Here is a 16088-nt window from a genome sequence, read left to right as displayed (position 1 = left end):
CACAGAAACGAAGACCCAACACAGCAAAAATAAATTAATTAATTAATAAACTCCTACCCCCAACATCTTAAAAAAAAAAAAAAAAAAATATGCCCACATCTCACTGGGCCTTTGTTTAAAAAAAAAAAAAAAAAATCTAACCTTTTGTTTGAATAGGAGAGAACAAGGAGGTAATCGTTCTTGTTAAGGTGTTTAATGACAACAGTTTCAAGAAAAATCTGATAATACCAACAAAAAGAAGCTTTTTTTTTAAAAAAGGAACAAAATGTATAACGTCTACGCAGCAAATCCAAACAGGGACGTGTAAGAACCCTCTGAAAATTAGTCGTGTCTAATCTACAGAGTCCCCTTCCACACACACTGGCTAGAGGACCTTCTACCAGAGTCTCGTGACCAGCAGTGAAGTCAGGCCAGTTCGATTCTCCTGCTGAGATAAGAAATCAGAGCCTCTGAAGCCAGTCTCACAGGAAATGTAGGGAAAACGCCAATACAATATCATACTAATCCAAACATGTACCTTTATTCTTTGGTCATCAACATCTATAATCGTAGCAACACGAATTAACCTGGGGTTTCGTTTATCCACGACTTCAAGTTTCATATTCGGGAGAAAACCATGGGGCAACCGCTGTAACATTACAAGAGCAACAAGTCATGCGAAATCCAATAATTCAGATGTGCTACTAACGTTTTCTAAAATATGACTGTTCTAACTTTACATCAGATATTTAATACAACTGAAATTTAGTTTTAAGAGCACATAGACCTTCATGCATATTATTTTATCCACTTTCATAAAAACCTGCAGGAGGAAAAAGACTATTTTGGTAATTTTCAAGATAGCTAAAAGACAAAGATTAAATCATAAAGTCATTAATGGTCACAAGTTCAAAAAAGGATCTTATTATAATTTATCTATTGGTTTAGATGTTATTTTTTTCTAAAATTAACCTTTTAAATTAAGAAATCATTGACTATTATCACTGCCCAGTTTTGGAGTGTAAGACACAGAAGGCAAAATTAACAAATAATTAGAAAGGATAAACATGATCTTTTAAATTTTAAAATAGATAAAAGCTGCCATAATTATAAAAGTTAAATGTTTTAAAATCATACCACAATGTAATTTAAAGTCATAATCTGTGCTTTTGTTGCTTCATCTTTAACATAAGCATGTTAAACTGTATTAATTTAAGGTTTCTTCCAAGTCTTAAAATGCTGGGAACCAGGAGTCTACAACGATGGACACTCAGGAAACACTAAAGAAAATGGAGGGCCTCCCTGGTGGCGCAGTGGTTGAGAGTCCGCCTGCCGATGCAGGGGATACGGGTTCGTGCCCCGGTCTGGGAGGATCCCATATGCCGCGGAGCGGCTGGGCCCGTGAGCCATGGCTGCTGAGCCTGCGCGTCCGGAGCCTGTGCTCCGCAACGGGAGAGGCCACAACAGTGAGAGGCCCGCATACCACAAAAAAAAAAAAAAAAAAAAAAAAAAGAAAATGGAGTGGGGAAAAAATGCACTGGGGCTTACCAAATCATTGAAACTGAGGAAATTTACCAAAAATCAGTCAAAAGACAACTCTGCCAGTGTTTAAGGATGGCAAAAAGTTTCACTTTGAAAGCTATTACACATAAAAGTGTTCAGTTGACTTTCTTGAAAATGAAAGGGTACTGAATTTCTCAAGTCTAGAAAATGGCAGTAGCAAAATAAAACTTTTGATAATGCCTGACTTACAAAACAGTTAAATCTTTCTACAATACCTAGTTTGTTCCTCTCCAGCTTTTGTGGAAGCATATTTCTTTCTAAAATGCATTATTATGTCTACTAAATGGAGCATACTGACTATAATTAGGTCTCTGATCCTTGAAAATATTTCTTTTCTCCCCGAGGTTACCATGCTGATAACAAAGGTAATTGTTTCATATTGCAGATGCCAAAGACATACAGCTTGAGGTGAACCCTTAATAAACCTGTGACAGAGGCTGGAGGTTGCCTTTTTAACTGCATCTTTTCATAGTATGATTTTCTTGTAATTTTCTTCTTGGAAGAGTTAGATGAAGTTTTGACAGAAAGCAAGAGAGGAAGTGAGACTATAAGCAGCTGGTATTTTTGCTTATTGAATTTTTGCAATTCTTAAAATGCTTTCTTTCTAGCACACCAGAACTTCTAGCCCTGTTAATTTGATTATACCTCTTCCTCCAAATTCTACCTATTTTAATCAATTGTTTTAAAAAACGAAATAGCATTCTGTTTTAAACCCCTTTTGATCTTTAGAAAACTTTCAGTAAAAGAAATCACATGGAGAAGCTCACTATATAACATTCTGATTAAAGATGAGTCAGGGACACATAGCTGAAAGGGAACAGAGCTTGAAAACCACTGGTTTAGAACGTAAGTATCTCTAACTATGCTATCAGTACACTTTCTTTATACTTGGTTTAATCCTGGAATAAATGTGTAAGTACAAATTTGAACTTTACAAGTTGGTATTCTGACAAATTGCTAAAAGCAATGTTCCCTCAGAATAGGTGAAAGGGTAACACACAGGGGCTACATACACTCCATCTATTTTATCCCGGCATCATCGACCGCCAAACAGTCCCTGAGACCGAAAGCTCAGGGTTCCCACTCAGAGGACCAACAGACCCAGAAAGGAAGGGCTCAGTCATCAGAGGCTGAGGGGGCTTCCAACCGGACTTCAAGGAGGGAAATCGTCATCTACACTGGTGTATAAGAACAACAGTAAATGAGTCACCTCCTTTGTATTTTTAACTGAAAAGCAAAGCAAATTGGTCATGGAAACAACACTTGAATTTAAAAGGAGAAAACTAGAATGATTTTGAATTGCCAAATGAAGGCACCATTCCACACGGACACTGTTTAAAAAAGCTGGGAGTGTTACACATCCAAACTTACCATTTTAAAAACTTCGGCAGGTACTGCATTAGTTCGAGTAGCTTCCAGACATTCTGTCCAGGAAAATTTTTTCTGGCTCAGGATAACCTGATAAATAAATAAATATCAAATGGTTACTCATTGATATTTTGATTCCCATATACTATGAGACACCTGCTAATAATAATACCCACTGTTAACTGAATGCTCACTATTCAAGAGCCCCTATTAAGAACGTAAGTCTGTGATACCCTCTGCGAGGGCTGTTTCGCCCCCACTATGCTCGTGTGCACGCATTCACTGGTCCGTGCATTCACTCCATGAGGGCAAGCAGGCGAACCGAGGTCGAATGGGGGTCTGAGCACGGGGCAGAGCCAGGCCACCCCCAGGAGGCCTCTTGAGATGCTTGAAAACAATCACTGTCTAACCTCACACCATGAACGGATGATCTTTCCAATTCCTCCAATAATTCTGCATCGATTAGGGTTTTATTCTCATAATTAAATGTTTGTAATTACAATTTCCCAGGTTTGTTATTTATCATTGCAATTTTAAAATATATATTGGTATAACATGATATAAAGCACACTATGTTTAAAAATTTCTGTCTAATTGGGTTTCTTATTTCTCTTTATGCTTGTGTTATTTTATTCCTAATTACATTTGCTAGAGGTCTGTCTGTATTACTGTGTTTTCTTTTTCCTTTCAAGAAATGAGTACTTAGACTCACCCATCAGATCTATTGTTTTCTTTTGTCTTTCCTAACTATTTCGTTTGCTACTTTTAGTCTTATCACCTCTTTCCTCATACTTCCCTTAGGTTTGTTTTATAGTTGTCTTGCCAAACTGAATTGTAAACATAATTATTTCCATTTCTTTAAAAATAATATAAGCATTTAAGACTATGAATTTACCACTGCTGTCTCTCACTACAGCTTTAGACATCTGGACAAACTTTTAGGAAATATTTATCTTTCTGACTTTTACTTTCTAAAAAACAATTATAATATGTAATTGTCATCTTGATTTAATCATTGGCCAAAGATTTAAGAGATAGCCCAAGTGGTTAATTTTTGAAGTTGTTTAAAATATTAATAATAATTTCCAGTTTACCACATGGTAGTTTCAGAATATCACATGGTCCGTACAATTCTTATTTGGGAGACTTTAAGATTTCTTCTTGGTATAACACAGGATCAACAGTTAAAAAATATTTAAAGTATGTATCAATACATACACACAGATACGTTTTAAGGTGTAATATCAATATGCATTAATTCAATCTAAATAGCTGTATTACTCAAAAATCTGTTTATTTCTTATTTAAGCAAAAAGCCTGAAGCAATATGCAGGAATCTCTGAAATAAATTTTCTGTACAGTTTTCCAGTACTTCTGATAATTTTTTGGTTCACATTTAAATGTTTTGCCAAAATAAAATATATTTTTAAAAAAATACGAATCAAGTGGACAGACTGAGAAATTGTCATAAACTCTCCCACGTAACCAGAACGTGGGACACCCCGGCCCCATCCCGCCCCCGTCTGGTCACGGCCCCACTCTCCTCAAAGGGAGCCACCTGTTCTGGCTTCTGCCCTCTGAGATGAGCTCTGCTCATTCCCTTTTCTCCTTGTATGAATGGAATCACACAGCCTGTGCTCATCTGTGGTCCTGGGCTTTTGCTCAGTAGTCTGGCTTCAAGGTTCTGTAGACTGCTGTGTGAGGGTTGTTCATTTTCACTGCTGTATAGTGCTCCATTCAGGGGTATCTCACAATTTATTCATCCTTTCTACTGGTGATGGTCATTTGAGGAGTTTTAATTTGGGGGCTATTACAGAAAGTGCTGTTACAAATATTCTAGCGTGTTTTTTGCAGGGACCAGAAGTAGATATTTCTGTTGGAATGCATCTCCAGGAGTAAAACTGCTGGATCTTGGGGTATTTTGCATCACATGTTGACGTTATAATGTTTAACATATAAAAGCATATGTAACATTCAATATTAACTACACTTTTTATTATTTTATTTATAGAGAAATTTTATCTTTTGGACACATTTATTGCATTTCACCTCAAATTCTCCTTTTTACTAAAAATTAAATTGTATGCCATTTGGACCCCCAGAACCAGGGAAGCCTGAGTGGGATTCGCCATCATTCTGAGAGACTGATTCAGGCAGTGCTCACAAGGCAGAGCAGCGACTTGTCCAGACTCTGGGCCTCCCAATGGTAGAGACTGAGAAAAGGCACCACTGACTGGGACCTGCCCTCTGGTTCTGCACACAGAGGGGCCAGTTATGAAAAAGCATCTTAACACTGCATGGCCACCAAGCATCCTGGGTCAGACACTGTACACCACTGACTACCAGACGTGAGGACAGTCACGGTTAAGCCTACTTCAGGTTCCCCCAATTTGGTTTTCAAAAGACACATCGAAACTCACCTCACACTGACCGTACCTTAGATGCCAGAAGTCCTGGACTCTCATTCAGCTCATTACAATTAAAGTTAAAATATCCTTTCTGGCCAAAGAATACAAATTAGACTCCCTAATATTTATGACAGGACATCAGATCTGCTACTTGGTCGTCAATCACATGCTAAATAAAGCACACGGAGAACTCTTGGGTCTACAGTGTGGATGAGCAGGACCTCAAGCATGTGTCAAAGAGCTTGTTTTGCTCAAATTATGGCTGAGAGGAACTGTCTTCAGCATAGACTGAGGAAAGAGAGATCACGGGAAGCAACCAATCTGTGCCACCCTGGCCAAGCTCCCAGCAGAGCTGTCTTCAAAAAGCCCATGGCTCCCACAGCACCTAATGCAGCCCAGGCATGCGAGATGGGGTTAATCACCTCCTTCTCTGTCTCACTCTCTCTGTCTGTCTGTCTGTCTCTCAATAGCTAACATTATAGAAAAACACTAAAAACATTATAGAAAAATTGTTTATTTCGCTCCCATTTTTCTCTCAATGTCACTAACTACATAATATTTCACTGAGTAATATTCTATGACTAACATAATGACCCTTATACGTTATGTCTTTACCATTCTTTGTTACACCCTCAGGTTCTAGCGGTACCTCACTCTTCACAGGCACTTAATTAATTAGTTTTTCTCTGAACTCTCACCTTCCTTATGCCAGTAGAATCTATCCACAGGAAAGAGTACAATGCCATTTAAAATATAGTAATTCTTTGTTTGCCTAAAACAAGTTAATAGTTAATGTTGCAATTAAATAAAAGATTTATTTATACTGTAAATTTTGCTAATGTAATTTTAGCTTTACAAATTATGAAGTAAACTTAAGTAGTTATTTGGTATCAGAACATAGCTTGCTAAATATTTCTATGTGCTCCTCAAACATCTAGAATATTTGCTAATAAGTATGCCCAGCCAACTGATTCTGGAGAATCTGAAGAAACAAGCTGCTGTTATTCCTACAAAGTACATTCCATCATCTCCAAAATTATCAATCATTATAGCTTTATTTCTGAAAATAAACTTGCATTTAGCATTTGTTCACAACAAGTTTGAATGCTAGACTTCCAACTTAAAAATGTAGAACAGGGCTTCCCTGGTGGCGCAGTGGTTGAGAGTCTGCCTACCAATGCAGGGGATGCGGGTTCGTGCCCCGGTCAGGGAAGATCCCACATGCCGCGGAGCGGCTGGGCTCGTGAGCCATGGCCGCTGAGCCTGCGCATCCGGAGCCTGTGCTCCGCAACGGGAGAGGCCACAACAGTGAGAGGCCCGCGTACCGCAGAAAAAAAAAAAAAAAGAAAAAAAAGTAGAACATTTAGCTCTGCTCCCTTCTAAATGCCACCGAAGCATCAATAAAGGCATTTTTAAATGAACACTTATCAACAGAGAAAATACTGAATTAATTTTGATACAACACATCATGGAATAGTATGTAGGCTTTATAAAGAATTAGAACTATAACAAATGAGCTGGAAGAGATTTGCCATGAGACATAGTTGAGCACCATAAAAAAAGATGGAAAAAGATGTACATAATGTAAGCCCATTTTTACAGCACAAGCAATAATCTAAAAAACGACATGGGTTCATGAACATAAGAGTGTCTGAGTGTGTATATGTGTGTGTATATGCAATTATATGGGAATTAGCAAAATATGCGTAGCATAGAATGGCTAATTGTTCATTTCCCTCTTGGGAAAATAGCTGAACTACATTTCCTTTACTCCCATGCATTTGAATGCAGTTATGTAACTGAGTTCTGGCCAATGCATTTGGGTAGAAATGATTGTAATAAGCTACTTCTGAGTTTGGCCCCAAACCCCTCTCGTGTAACCATCAGTCCTCTTTCCAATCTCAGGTCAGATAGAAAGATTCCCAAGGACCTGGGGGAGTCCCAATCCCAGAGTAATTAAATGGAGCAGAACTAACCCCTATCAACCATTACTGTACTATGACAGGAGCTCCTGTACTATGACAGGAGCAAGAAATCAATTCTTAATTGTGTTAAGGCACTAAACTTTATGAAGTGGTTTGATATGCTAGTTAGCTCATGGTAATTAACATGGAGGGATTACCACCAATTGCTATGGGGTTGGCCAAAAAATTCGCTAGGGTTTTTGTAACGTCTTACAGAAAAACCCAAACAGACTTTTTGGCCAACCCAATATCTACTTGGGGAGAGTAACTCGGGTGGAAGGAGAAATGAACATAAAAAGAAAGTATAAATAAAACATAGGTTATACAAAAAAATTTAATAAAACTAATACAAGGACATAAAGTCACAACGACAACAGGTAAAAAGCCAAAAGCAGATGAGAACTGTCAACAAAAATTCCTGGAAGTGTGAAAAGGAAATAAGTGAATGAAAACTGATTTAACATTCAGTAACTAAGAATGCAAAACATAAATCTGTTACAGAGAAATGCCAGTAGGGAGCAAGTTCATGTACATTATAGAACCCTGGAAAGCTGATTAAAGACATGAATGCTAAGTCCTGAAACCTTAAAACTCCTAGAAGAAGACACAGGCAGTAAGCTCCTTGACATTGGTCCTGGTGATGATTTTCTGGATTTGATACAAAAAGCAAAGGCAACGAAAGCAAAAATAAATGAGTGGGACTATATCAAACTAAAACGCTTATGCACAGCAAAGAAAACTATCAACAAAATGAGAAGACAACCTACTGAATGAGAGAAAATGTTTGCAAATCATTGATCTGATAAGGGGTTAATATCCAAAATATAAAAAGAACTCATACAACTCAACAGCAAAAAAACAAATTTTAAGATCTTCACAGAAAATTTGTGCCTATATTTTGAGAGATCTGGTCTTGTTCCTTTTTTTTTTTTCTTTTTAATGTCTGAATTTTCTAATATTGTTGTTGGAAGAAAAAAACTATAAAACTATGTGGAGAGTAATCTAGAAGTATTTACCTAATGCTTAAAAATTATTTCCAGGGACTTCCCTGGTGGCACCGTGGTTAAGAATCCGCCTGCCAATGCAGGAGACATGGGTTTGAGCCCTGGTCTGGGAAGATCCCACATGCCACCCACCTGAGGCGCAGAAATAATAACATAAAACAGTATGGCACCTTGTATCAAACGGCCACAGAAAGCTGTCCCACAGCTAGCAAAATATGCAAGTTAATTTTTTTTCTGCTTTGGAAGGCTTTTTGCGATTGCATTAAAATGCATTTACTGTAGAACACAATATTTACAAGAAAAGAGAGCCTTGCTAGGTCAGGAACCCAATTTACTTCCGTGGCCCATCAATTCCCAGAGCCCTGCAGACACAAGAAACTCTGAATAAAGAGCTCATATAGGTCTGCTTAGTCAGTCACCTGCCAAATCAATAAGCAGCAATTCTAAAGAGCCTCACCCCTCCCCAGCCCCAGACCCACAGCCCTGGTTAAGGCCCACGCTCCTTATTTTCATGTACAGTGAATCTCCCTAGTGGTCGTTCCAGCCTCCTTTCTAATCTGGCCTACTATTGCCAAATAAATGCTTAACCATAGTTACATCAGAGATTTGACTATAAACTCCTCACTCCAGCTTTTAAAGATCTTTCATAAAATGGTCTTGATCTACCCATCCTACTAATCCCTCATAAATATCCCAAAACTGAAGTGAAATCCATTTGGGACTCCTGCCTTCCAGAACTGTAAGATAGGAAACCTGTACTGCTTTAAGCCACAAAGTTCATGGTAATTTGTCATGGGGCAGTACACCTTCATATAATCTTCTCAGTGAAGCACGTCTTTCTCTTTCTGGCCAGGTGTTACCTCTGACTAATTTCACTGCTATCATCTATAACAATGTTTATAAACTCACCAAACAGGCCCCAGTAGACTGTCAGATCCTTGAGGTCAAGAAAGGCTGCTCACCAGCCTTTCCATCCCACCCTCCACCAACTAAGGTCCTACATAATGATAGTAACAGATTATAAAAACTGAATAAATAAATCATGGGGAGCATAAGTCAACTAATAAATATAGAAGGAATAATGAAATTAGAAAATCACCATTTGGCAAATATCACATTAGTAACTAATTCATCTCATGAACATCAACAGATGCTAAAAACTAGTGGGTGACAGTTTGATGAGGAACAGAGTACTTCCATAATCTCAAGTCACTCTCCAGCAAATACATATTAACTACAAAAGGAAAAAGAGTAATTTTACAGTGGAGAAGCTTGCCACACACCACTGTAATCAAGTGACCGAAGTAAATGTCGACAGCAAAGGGGCCATGAAATCGTGCACCACCTGAGCGGATGCCGTGAGAACTGAGCAATGCTTCTGGGACACTCCTCCCCAGGTGCAGAACCCACATCCACTACATCAGACAAGCCCAAGGTGAGAAGCATGTTACAAAACAACCGGCCTGTACTCCACCAAAGTGTCAAGTTCATAAGAGTCAAGGCAAGACTGAAGAACCACTGCAGATTGAGGGACACTAAAGAGACATGAAAAGTAAGCACAACCTGTGAGCCTGGATTAAGTCTGTTTGCTTATTTGTTTTTTACATAAAGGACATTATTGGGTGACGGGCAAAGCATGCAGCTTGGCAACTTAATCTCAAATGTTTTGGCAAAGGAGGAGGTTTTTTTTTTTTTGTTATCGTGACTCTTCTGAATCTTAAAAATTATTTCATATTTTAAATAAAGTAAAAACATTTACAAATCACTAATCAGTGTGAGCCTAATGTTCTACGTCACTTCTCACCTCCTCTTCCCCCTCCCCCAACCCCTACCCTGCAGCCCAGCACGTTGCTCATAACACAGATAATTCCTAAATTTGCCAGGAACTTCCTGCCATCTTACTTCCTACATACTGTTCCTTCTACAGAATATTCTCTTCCACCCCATTTCTCACATCCTTCAAAGACTAATGCAAACACTGCTTCCAATGTGAAGACACCCACGTACAAGGTTAGGATTGACCTCTCCCTCTCCTGTGTTCCTGAAAGCTTTCCTTCCATTACCATCAGAAGCCCATGGGCATCAGACTTCAAGCAGGGTGGTGAAGGAGAAAGGGCAAGGGAGTTCTAGAGACCAACTAACAGGGCGTGCTCCCAAACCCCGAGCCTGCCGCGTGAGAGGTCCAGGGCCCGTGACCTGACCTCTCTGTACCTCAGTTCTTCAACTATGAAACTGAAATCACTGACAAAAGCTTCACAAAGTTGCCATGAAAACAGATAAATGTGTGACACTGAAATGGAGCAGGACCTTGGGCAGGTCCTTGCCCCGCCATGTCCTCAGCCTGCCTTTGTCTGTGGAAAAACTCTAGGCAAAGAATAAGCTTAATCAGAGAAGTGAGAAAATGCAGAAGCAGAGGAAAACAGTTAAAGGAGACCAAATAATAATAGCTTAGTCATTAAGCACAGTCAAGGACCTTCAGTTCCTCCTTAAGGGCTATAGATAATATTCTGAGCCATCTCCTGTGAGCTGTTTTGCAGATAATGAAGCCCCACCAGGTGGAGGAGGATGACTACATGATAACTAAATTGAAGCCATGACATAAGCTACTCCACTTCACACAATTCCGAGTGCTGGCCTCAAAGAAATGGGAACAAACCTTGGAACTAAAGATTAACTGTACTTAAAACAACCAAGATGGGCTTCCCTGGTGGCGCAGTGGTTGAGAGTCCGCCTGCCGATGCAGGGGACACGGGTTCGTGCCCCGGTCTGGGAAGATCCCACATGCCGCGGAGCGGCTGGGCCCGTGAGCCATGGCCGTTGAGCCTGCGCGTCTGGAGCCTGTGCTCCACAACAGGAGAGGCCACAACAGTGAGAGGCCCACATACCGCAAAAAAAAAAAAAAAAAACAACCAAGACTATGCTGATCAGACCACGACATTACTGATTTCAAGATGACTGTCAGAACTGACTGTGCTGTTCTGCTCCCTCCCTCTGCCTATACAACCCTGAAACCCCCCTTTAAAAGCCCCTGCCCCTGAACAGCAATCGGGAGTTGGTTCTGGGACAGGAGTCCACCCTCTCCCCCGGTTGCTGGCCTCCGAAATAAAGCAACCTTTCCTTTCCTACCAACACCTGTCTCTTGAGAATTGGCTTTTGAGCAGCGAGCAGCCAGACCTGGGTTTGCTAACAACATCATATTGGGCATTCAAGAAAAATGAGACCCAAGATGAGATTCCACTTCACAGTCACTATGATGCTATAAACAAAACACAGACAGCAAGTGTCATCAAGGATGTGCAGGAACGTAACCCTCACACACTACTGATGGGAATTAAAACAGAGAAGCTCCTGTGGTGAAGAGTCAGTAAGTAATTACTCACTAACTACTCAGTAAGGCAAACGTAGAATTACTATATGACCCAGCAATTTCACTCCTAAGTATATATACCCAAGAGAACTGAAAACATGTTCAAGCAAAAACTCATACACAAATATTCACAGCAGCAGTATCTGAAATAGTCAAAAAGTGAAAACAACCCAAATGCCCATCAACTGACGAATGAATAAACAAATTGTGGTTTATCTACACAATGAATATTACTTGAAACTAAAAAGAAACAATGTACTCATACATGCTGCAACATGGATGAACTCTAAAATCTTTATGCTAAGTGAAAGAAGCCAGACACAAAAGGCCACATATCACATGATTCTATTTACATGAAATATTCAGAAGAGGCAAGACAAAGAGTAGATTAATGGTCTCCAAATGCTGCAGGGAATGGAGGGTGGGGATAACAGCTAAGTGGCTCAGGGTTTCTTTCTGGGGTGACGGAAACTTTCTAAAATTGATTGTGGTGACGGTTACACAACTCTGTAAATATGTTAAAAAAAAAACACTGAAACTTACACTTTAAATGGATGAACTGTATAGTATGTGAATTAGATCTCAATAAAGTTTTTACAAAAATATAAATAGATCCCTTCCTTCAGGGCAAGAATCATGTTTTATTCTTACTTGGTTCTCCACCTTCTGTAAACACAGAAGTCACTGTGGAGATGATGTTTGCTGAACTGAATTTGAGTTCAGTTGACAGCAGATTTGGAGAGGATCTCAGTGCAGGACACCATCCCTCAGGGGGACATGGTCCCGCTATCAGTCAGCAGGGTCCGCAGGGCTCCCCGTCCACCTGCCCAGATTGAGCGGGAAGCTCGTTCGGGTGGAGGCTCCTGTCACTGACTACAGAACAGACTTTCACACATATAAGACCGCTGAAAAAAACCACTGTTTTAACTGGTAAACAAGTCACTTTGAGCAATAAAGTGTACTGGAAACTTCGCATACATACAAAGCAATCAGAGTTACTTTTAAAATAGCAATACCATTCAAAAGAACTAGAAAAGAAAAAAAGGTAACTTTTAGCTAACAATCTAACAATCTATTAATGTTCTTTAATAGACCAATCTAATTTTTAATTGTATAGAGTTGGCTATATGATGTACTACCTAAAACTATGCTACTAGGAGATTGTATTTCAACAAAAGGATCAGAGTTACCCCTATTTGTAAGGAGGTGACTCTTAACTGGACATGGCGTGCCCATCACCAGATGAAGATGAGGACCTCACTATGAAGCCTGGCAAGCCATCTGGACAGGGACTTTTCCTCCTCAAATGTAACATCTGTATTATCAGGGTTTTCTATGCACCTACCTAACACCTTTTTGTCATTTTGTGACTCTGACTAAAATCCCAGCAGATTGCATCTTCTGAAGGAATAGAGGCCCTGCCATAGTTTTTGGTCCTTGTAGAAAGATCCTGAGTAGAGTATGGAACACCTTGGATTAAACTTACATCAGCAAAATAACACCTTTACAATTTATAGGTCACATATTTCAAAAACTAATCTTTTTTTCTCTTTCTCTGAAGAAGTTCTTTTATCGGGAATCCATGAGAATGTGAGTGCACACCAGGGGTAACTGTACAGATCAGCACATGCTGTTCCACTTTCAAGAGACTTAATCGCTCTCAGAAGTACAATTACACACACACACACACACACGCACAAAAGCTATGACGAATATAGCAAATACATTTTTTTCTGATATGTAATTACAACCATAAAATAAAATTTAATGTAAAAATCTATAGGCATAAATGATGTGTAAAACACAAATTCACTTTAAGTAAAATAACTACAGCGAACAAATTGTGGAGCCAAATTACTAACAGAAACAAATCATCCAAACAATGTTAATTTCTTATCTTTTCCTATATTTAAACTCTGAATATACATATACAAATATAAAACCTATATGACAGATAATATATATAAAATATAATACATAACATATATGTGTATTTCAAGCAGTTGTAGCTCCAGCCTTGTCATAGGGGAGAGAATATCTGAAGATTATGTGGGTTGGTGGGTTTTCCTTTTAAAATCTCATGTTTAATTCCCATTTCTGAACTATCTGAGTGCACAGCATTCTAATTATCCTGTCTCAGGGCTCCTTCTACCCCATGGCCTCAAACCTTTCCTCTCTTGTGCATCTATCCAGGGACTAACATCTCTGGTGCACTCGTGCTTTCCCACAAACCTAGAGGTCAGCATGATCACAACTCATCACGAGCTTTAAGCAATTTTGTTTATTGCTCAGCTTTAATTGCCTTCACCCAATTTTTACTCACAGTTCCTTTGCATATATTTTCATTACACTCCACTCTCTTGTTCATACCTCGACTAAGTGGCTAATCTGCTTGAATTTTCATTTTACATTTACTTCCCACACCAAATGGGAAGCTTCCTGGCATTCAAGGAAGGCCACTGTGCAGGGTCAACACCCTGCAGCACCATAAGAGGGGACCCCTTTCTAACATGGTTGAGTCCCCACTAAAGACGAGTAATCATATGGTGGATTAAGGTTCTAAATAACCAAACTTCTTGACTTATTGTTCATCCTGTTTTTCCTTAGCACTCAGAGCAGCTTTAGATACTCTAATAGGAATGAAAACATTGTAAAAGAGTGGATGACTTTGGGACTTCCCTGGTGGTGCAGTGGATAAGACTCCATGCTCCCAGTGCAGCTGGCCTGGGTTTGACCCTTGGTCAGGGAACTAGATCCCACATGTATGCTGCAACTAAGAGTTCGCATGCCACAACTAAGGAGCCCCGGAACCGCAACTAAGGAGCCTGCCTGCCACAACCAAGACCTGGTGCAACCAAATAAATAAATAAATTTTTTAAAGTAATGTATTAAAAGAAAAAAGAGTAGATGGCTTTATGAGTACAGACACAAAATTCCTCAATGAAATATGAGCTAACCAAGTAGTGCAGCAACGTGTAAGAAACAATATATTTATACACACACACACACACACACACACACACGAGATTTATCCCAAGAAGACAAGATTGTTTCAACATACAGAAAGCAATAAATATAATAAAACCATATTAATAAAGGACGACCCTTTCATGATAAAACAACTAGGAATAGAAGGGGCCTTCCTCAATCTGATAAAGGGCATCCACAAAAAGTTCACAGCAAACATCAAGTTTAATGTGCAAAGACGAAGGGTTCCCCTAGGATCAGGAACAAGAAAAGGATGTCTGATCCTGCCACTATTGTTCAACATGCACTGGGAGGTCTAGACAGAGGATTCAGGAAAGAAAGAAAACGTATTCAGATCGGAAAGGAAGAAGTGAAAGTATCTTTACTTATAGATGACATAATTTCGCATATAGAAAATCCTAAGGAACACACACACACACAACTATTAGAGCAAGTAAATGAATTCAGAGTATAAGGTCATTGCACAAAAATCAATTGTATTTCTACAAAGTAGCAATGAACAATCCAAAGATGAAATTAAGAAAACAATTCCATTTACAGCATTTAAAAGAACAGACCAAAGACGTGACAAGAAAACAACAGACCAATACCCCTTATGAATACAGATACAAAAGTTCTTAACAGAACCGTAGCAAACTGAACTCAACAGCACATTAGAAGGATTATACACCATGAAACAAAGGGGAAGAAAGTCCCACACAATCTTCTCAATAGATGCAGAAAAAGCACTGGACAGAATTCAACACCCTTCTATGATAAAAACGCTCAGAAAACTAGGAGTAAAAGGGAGCTTCCTTAACATGATATGGGGCATTTATGAAAAACCCACAGCTAATATCATACTTGATAGTGAGAGGCTGAAATCTTTTCACCCTAAGATTAGGAAAAAGACAAAAATGCCTACTTTTACCACTACATTCAACACTGTACTGGAAGTCCTAGCTACCATAATTAGGCAAGACACAAAATTAAAGGCATTCAAATTAGAAATATGAATTTTTTGGAACTTTACTATTTTGATAGGCTACACAATTCTATATGAAAAAATCCCATAGAATCCACACAAAAAACCTACTAGAGCTAATAAACAAATTCAGCAAAATTGCAGACTATGAAATCATTTGTGTTTCTTTATGCCAGAAATAAAAAATTCCAAAAATAAATAAATAAATCAATTCCATTTACAACAGCATCCAAAAGAATAAAATACCAATAAATTTAACCAAGGAGGTAAAAGACCTGTACACCCAAAATTAAAAAATACTGCTGCCAGAAATGAAAGGAGGTCTAAGTAAGTGAAAAGACATCCCATGTTCATGGATTAGAAAACTTAATACTGTTAAGATGGCAACACTCCCTAAAGCAATCTACATTCAACATAACCCTTACCAAAATCCCAATAGTCGTTTCTCCAGAAATTGAAAAGCCAATCCTCAAATTCATAAAG

The 16088-nt window shown here is 38.9% G+C and overlaps 1 protein-coding gene across 1 annotated transcript in view; it reads right to left on the bottom strand.

The window, feature by feature from the left end:
• The window catches only part of L3MBTL4 (L3MBTL histone methyl-lysine binding protein 4), a gene marked incomplete at both ends in the record, with an annotated part of 548580 nt that overhangs the window by 468605 nt on the left and 63887 nt on the right, over nucleotides 1-16088 (bottom strand). Inside the window, 3 exon segments of the mRNA XM_079718164.1 lie at nucleotides 518-628; nucleotides 2914-2982; nucleotides 2984-3000. Coding sequence (XP_079574290.1) covers nucleotides 518-628; nucleotides 2914-2982; nucleotides 2984-3000 — 197 coding nt within the window.

Source organism: Hyperoodon ampullatus (genome assembly GCF_949752795.1).
Source record: "Hyperoodon ampullatus genome assembly, chromosome: 13".
Classification (NCBI taxonomy): Eukaryota; Metazoa; Chordata; class Mammalia; order Artiodactyla; family Ziphiidae; genus Hyperoodon; species Hyperoodon ampullatus.
Note: the sequence above shows the minus strand (reverse complement) of the source record. Positions and strands in the feature narration are given on the sequence as shown.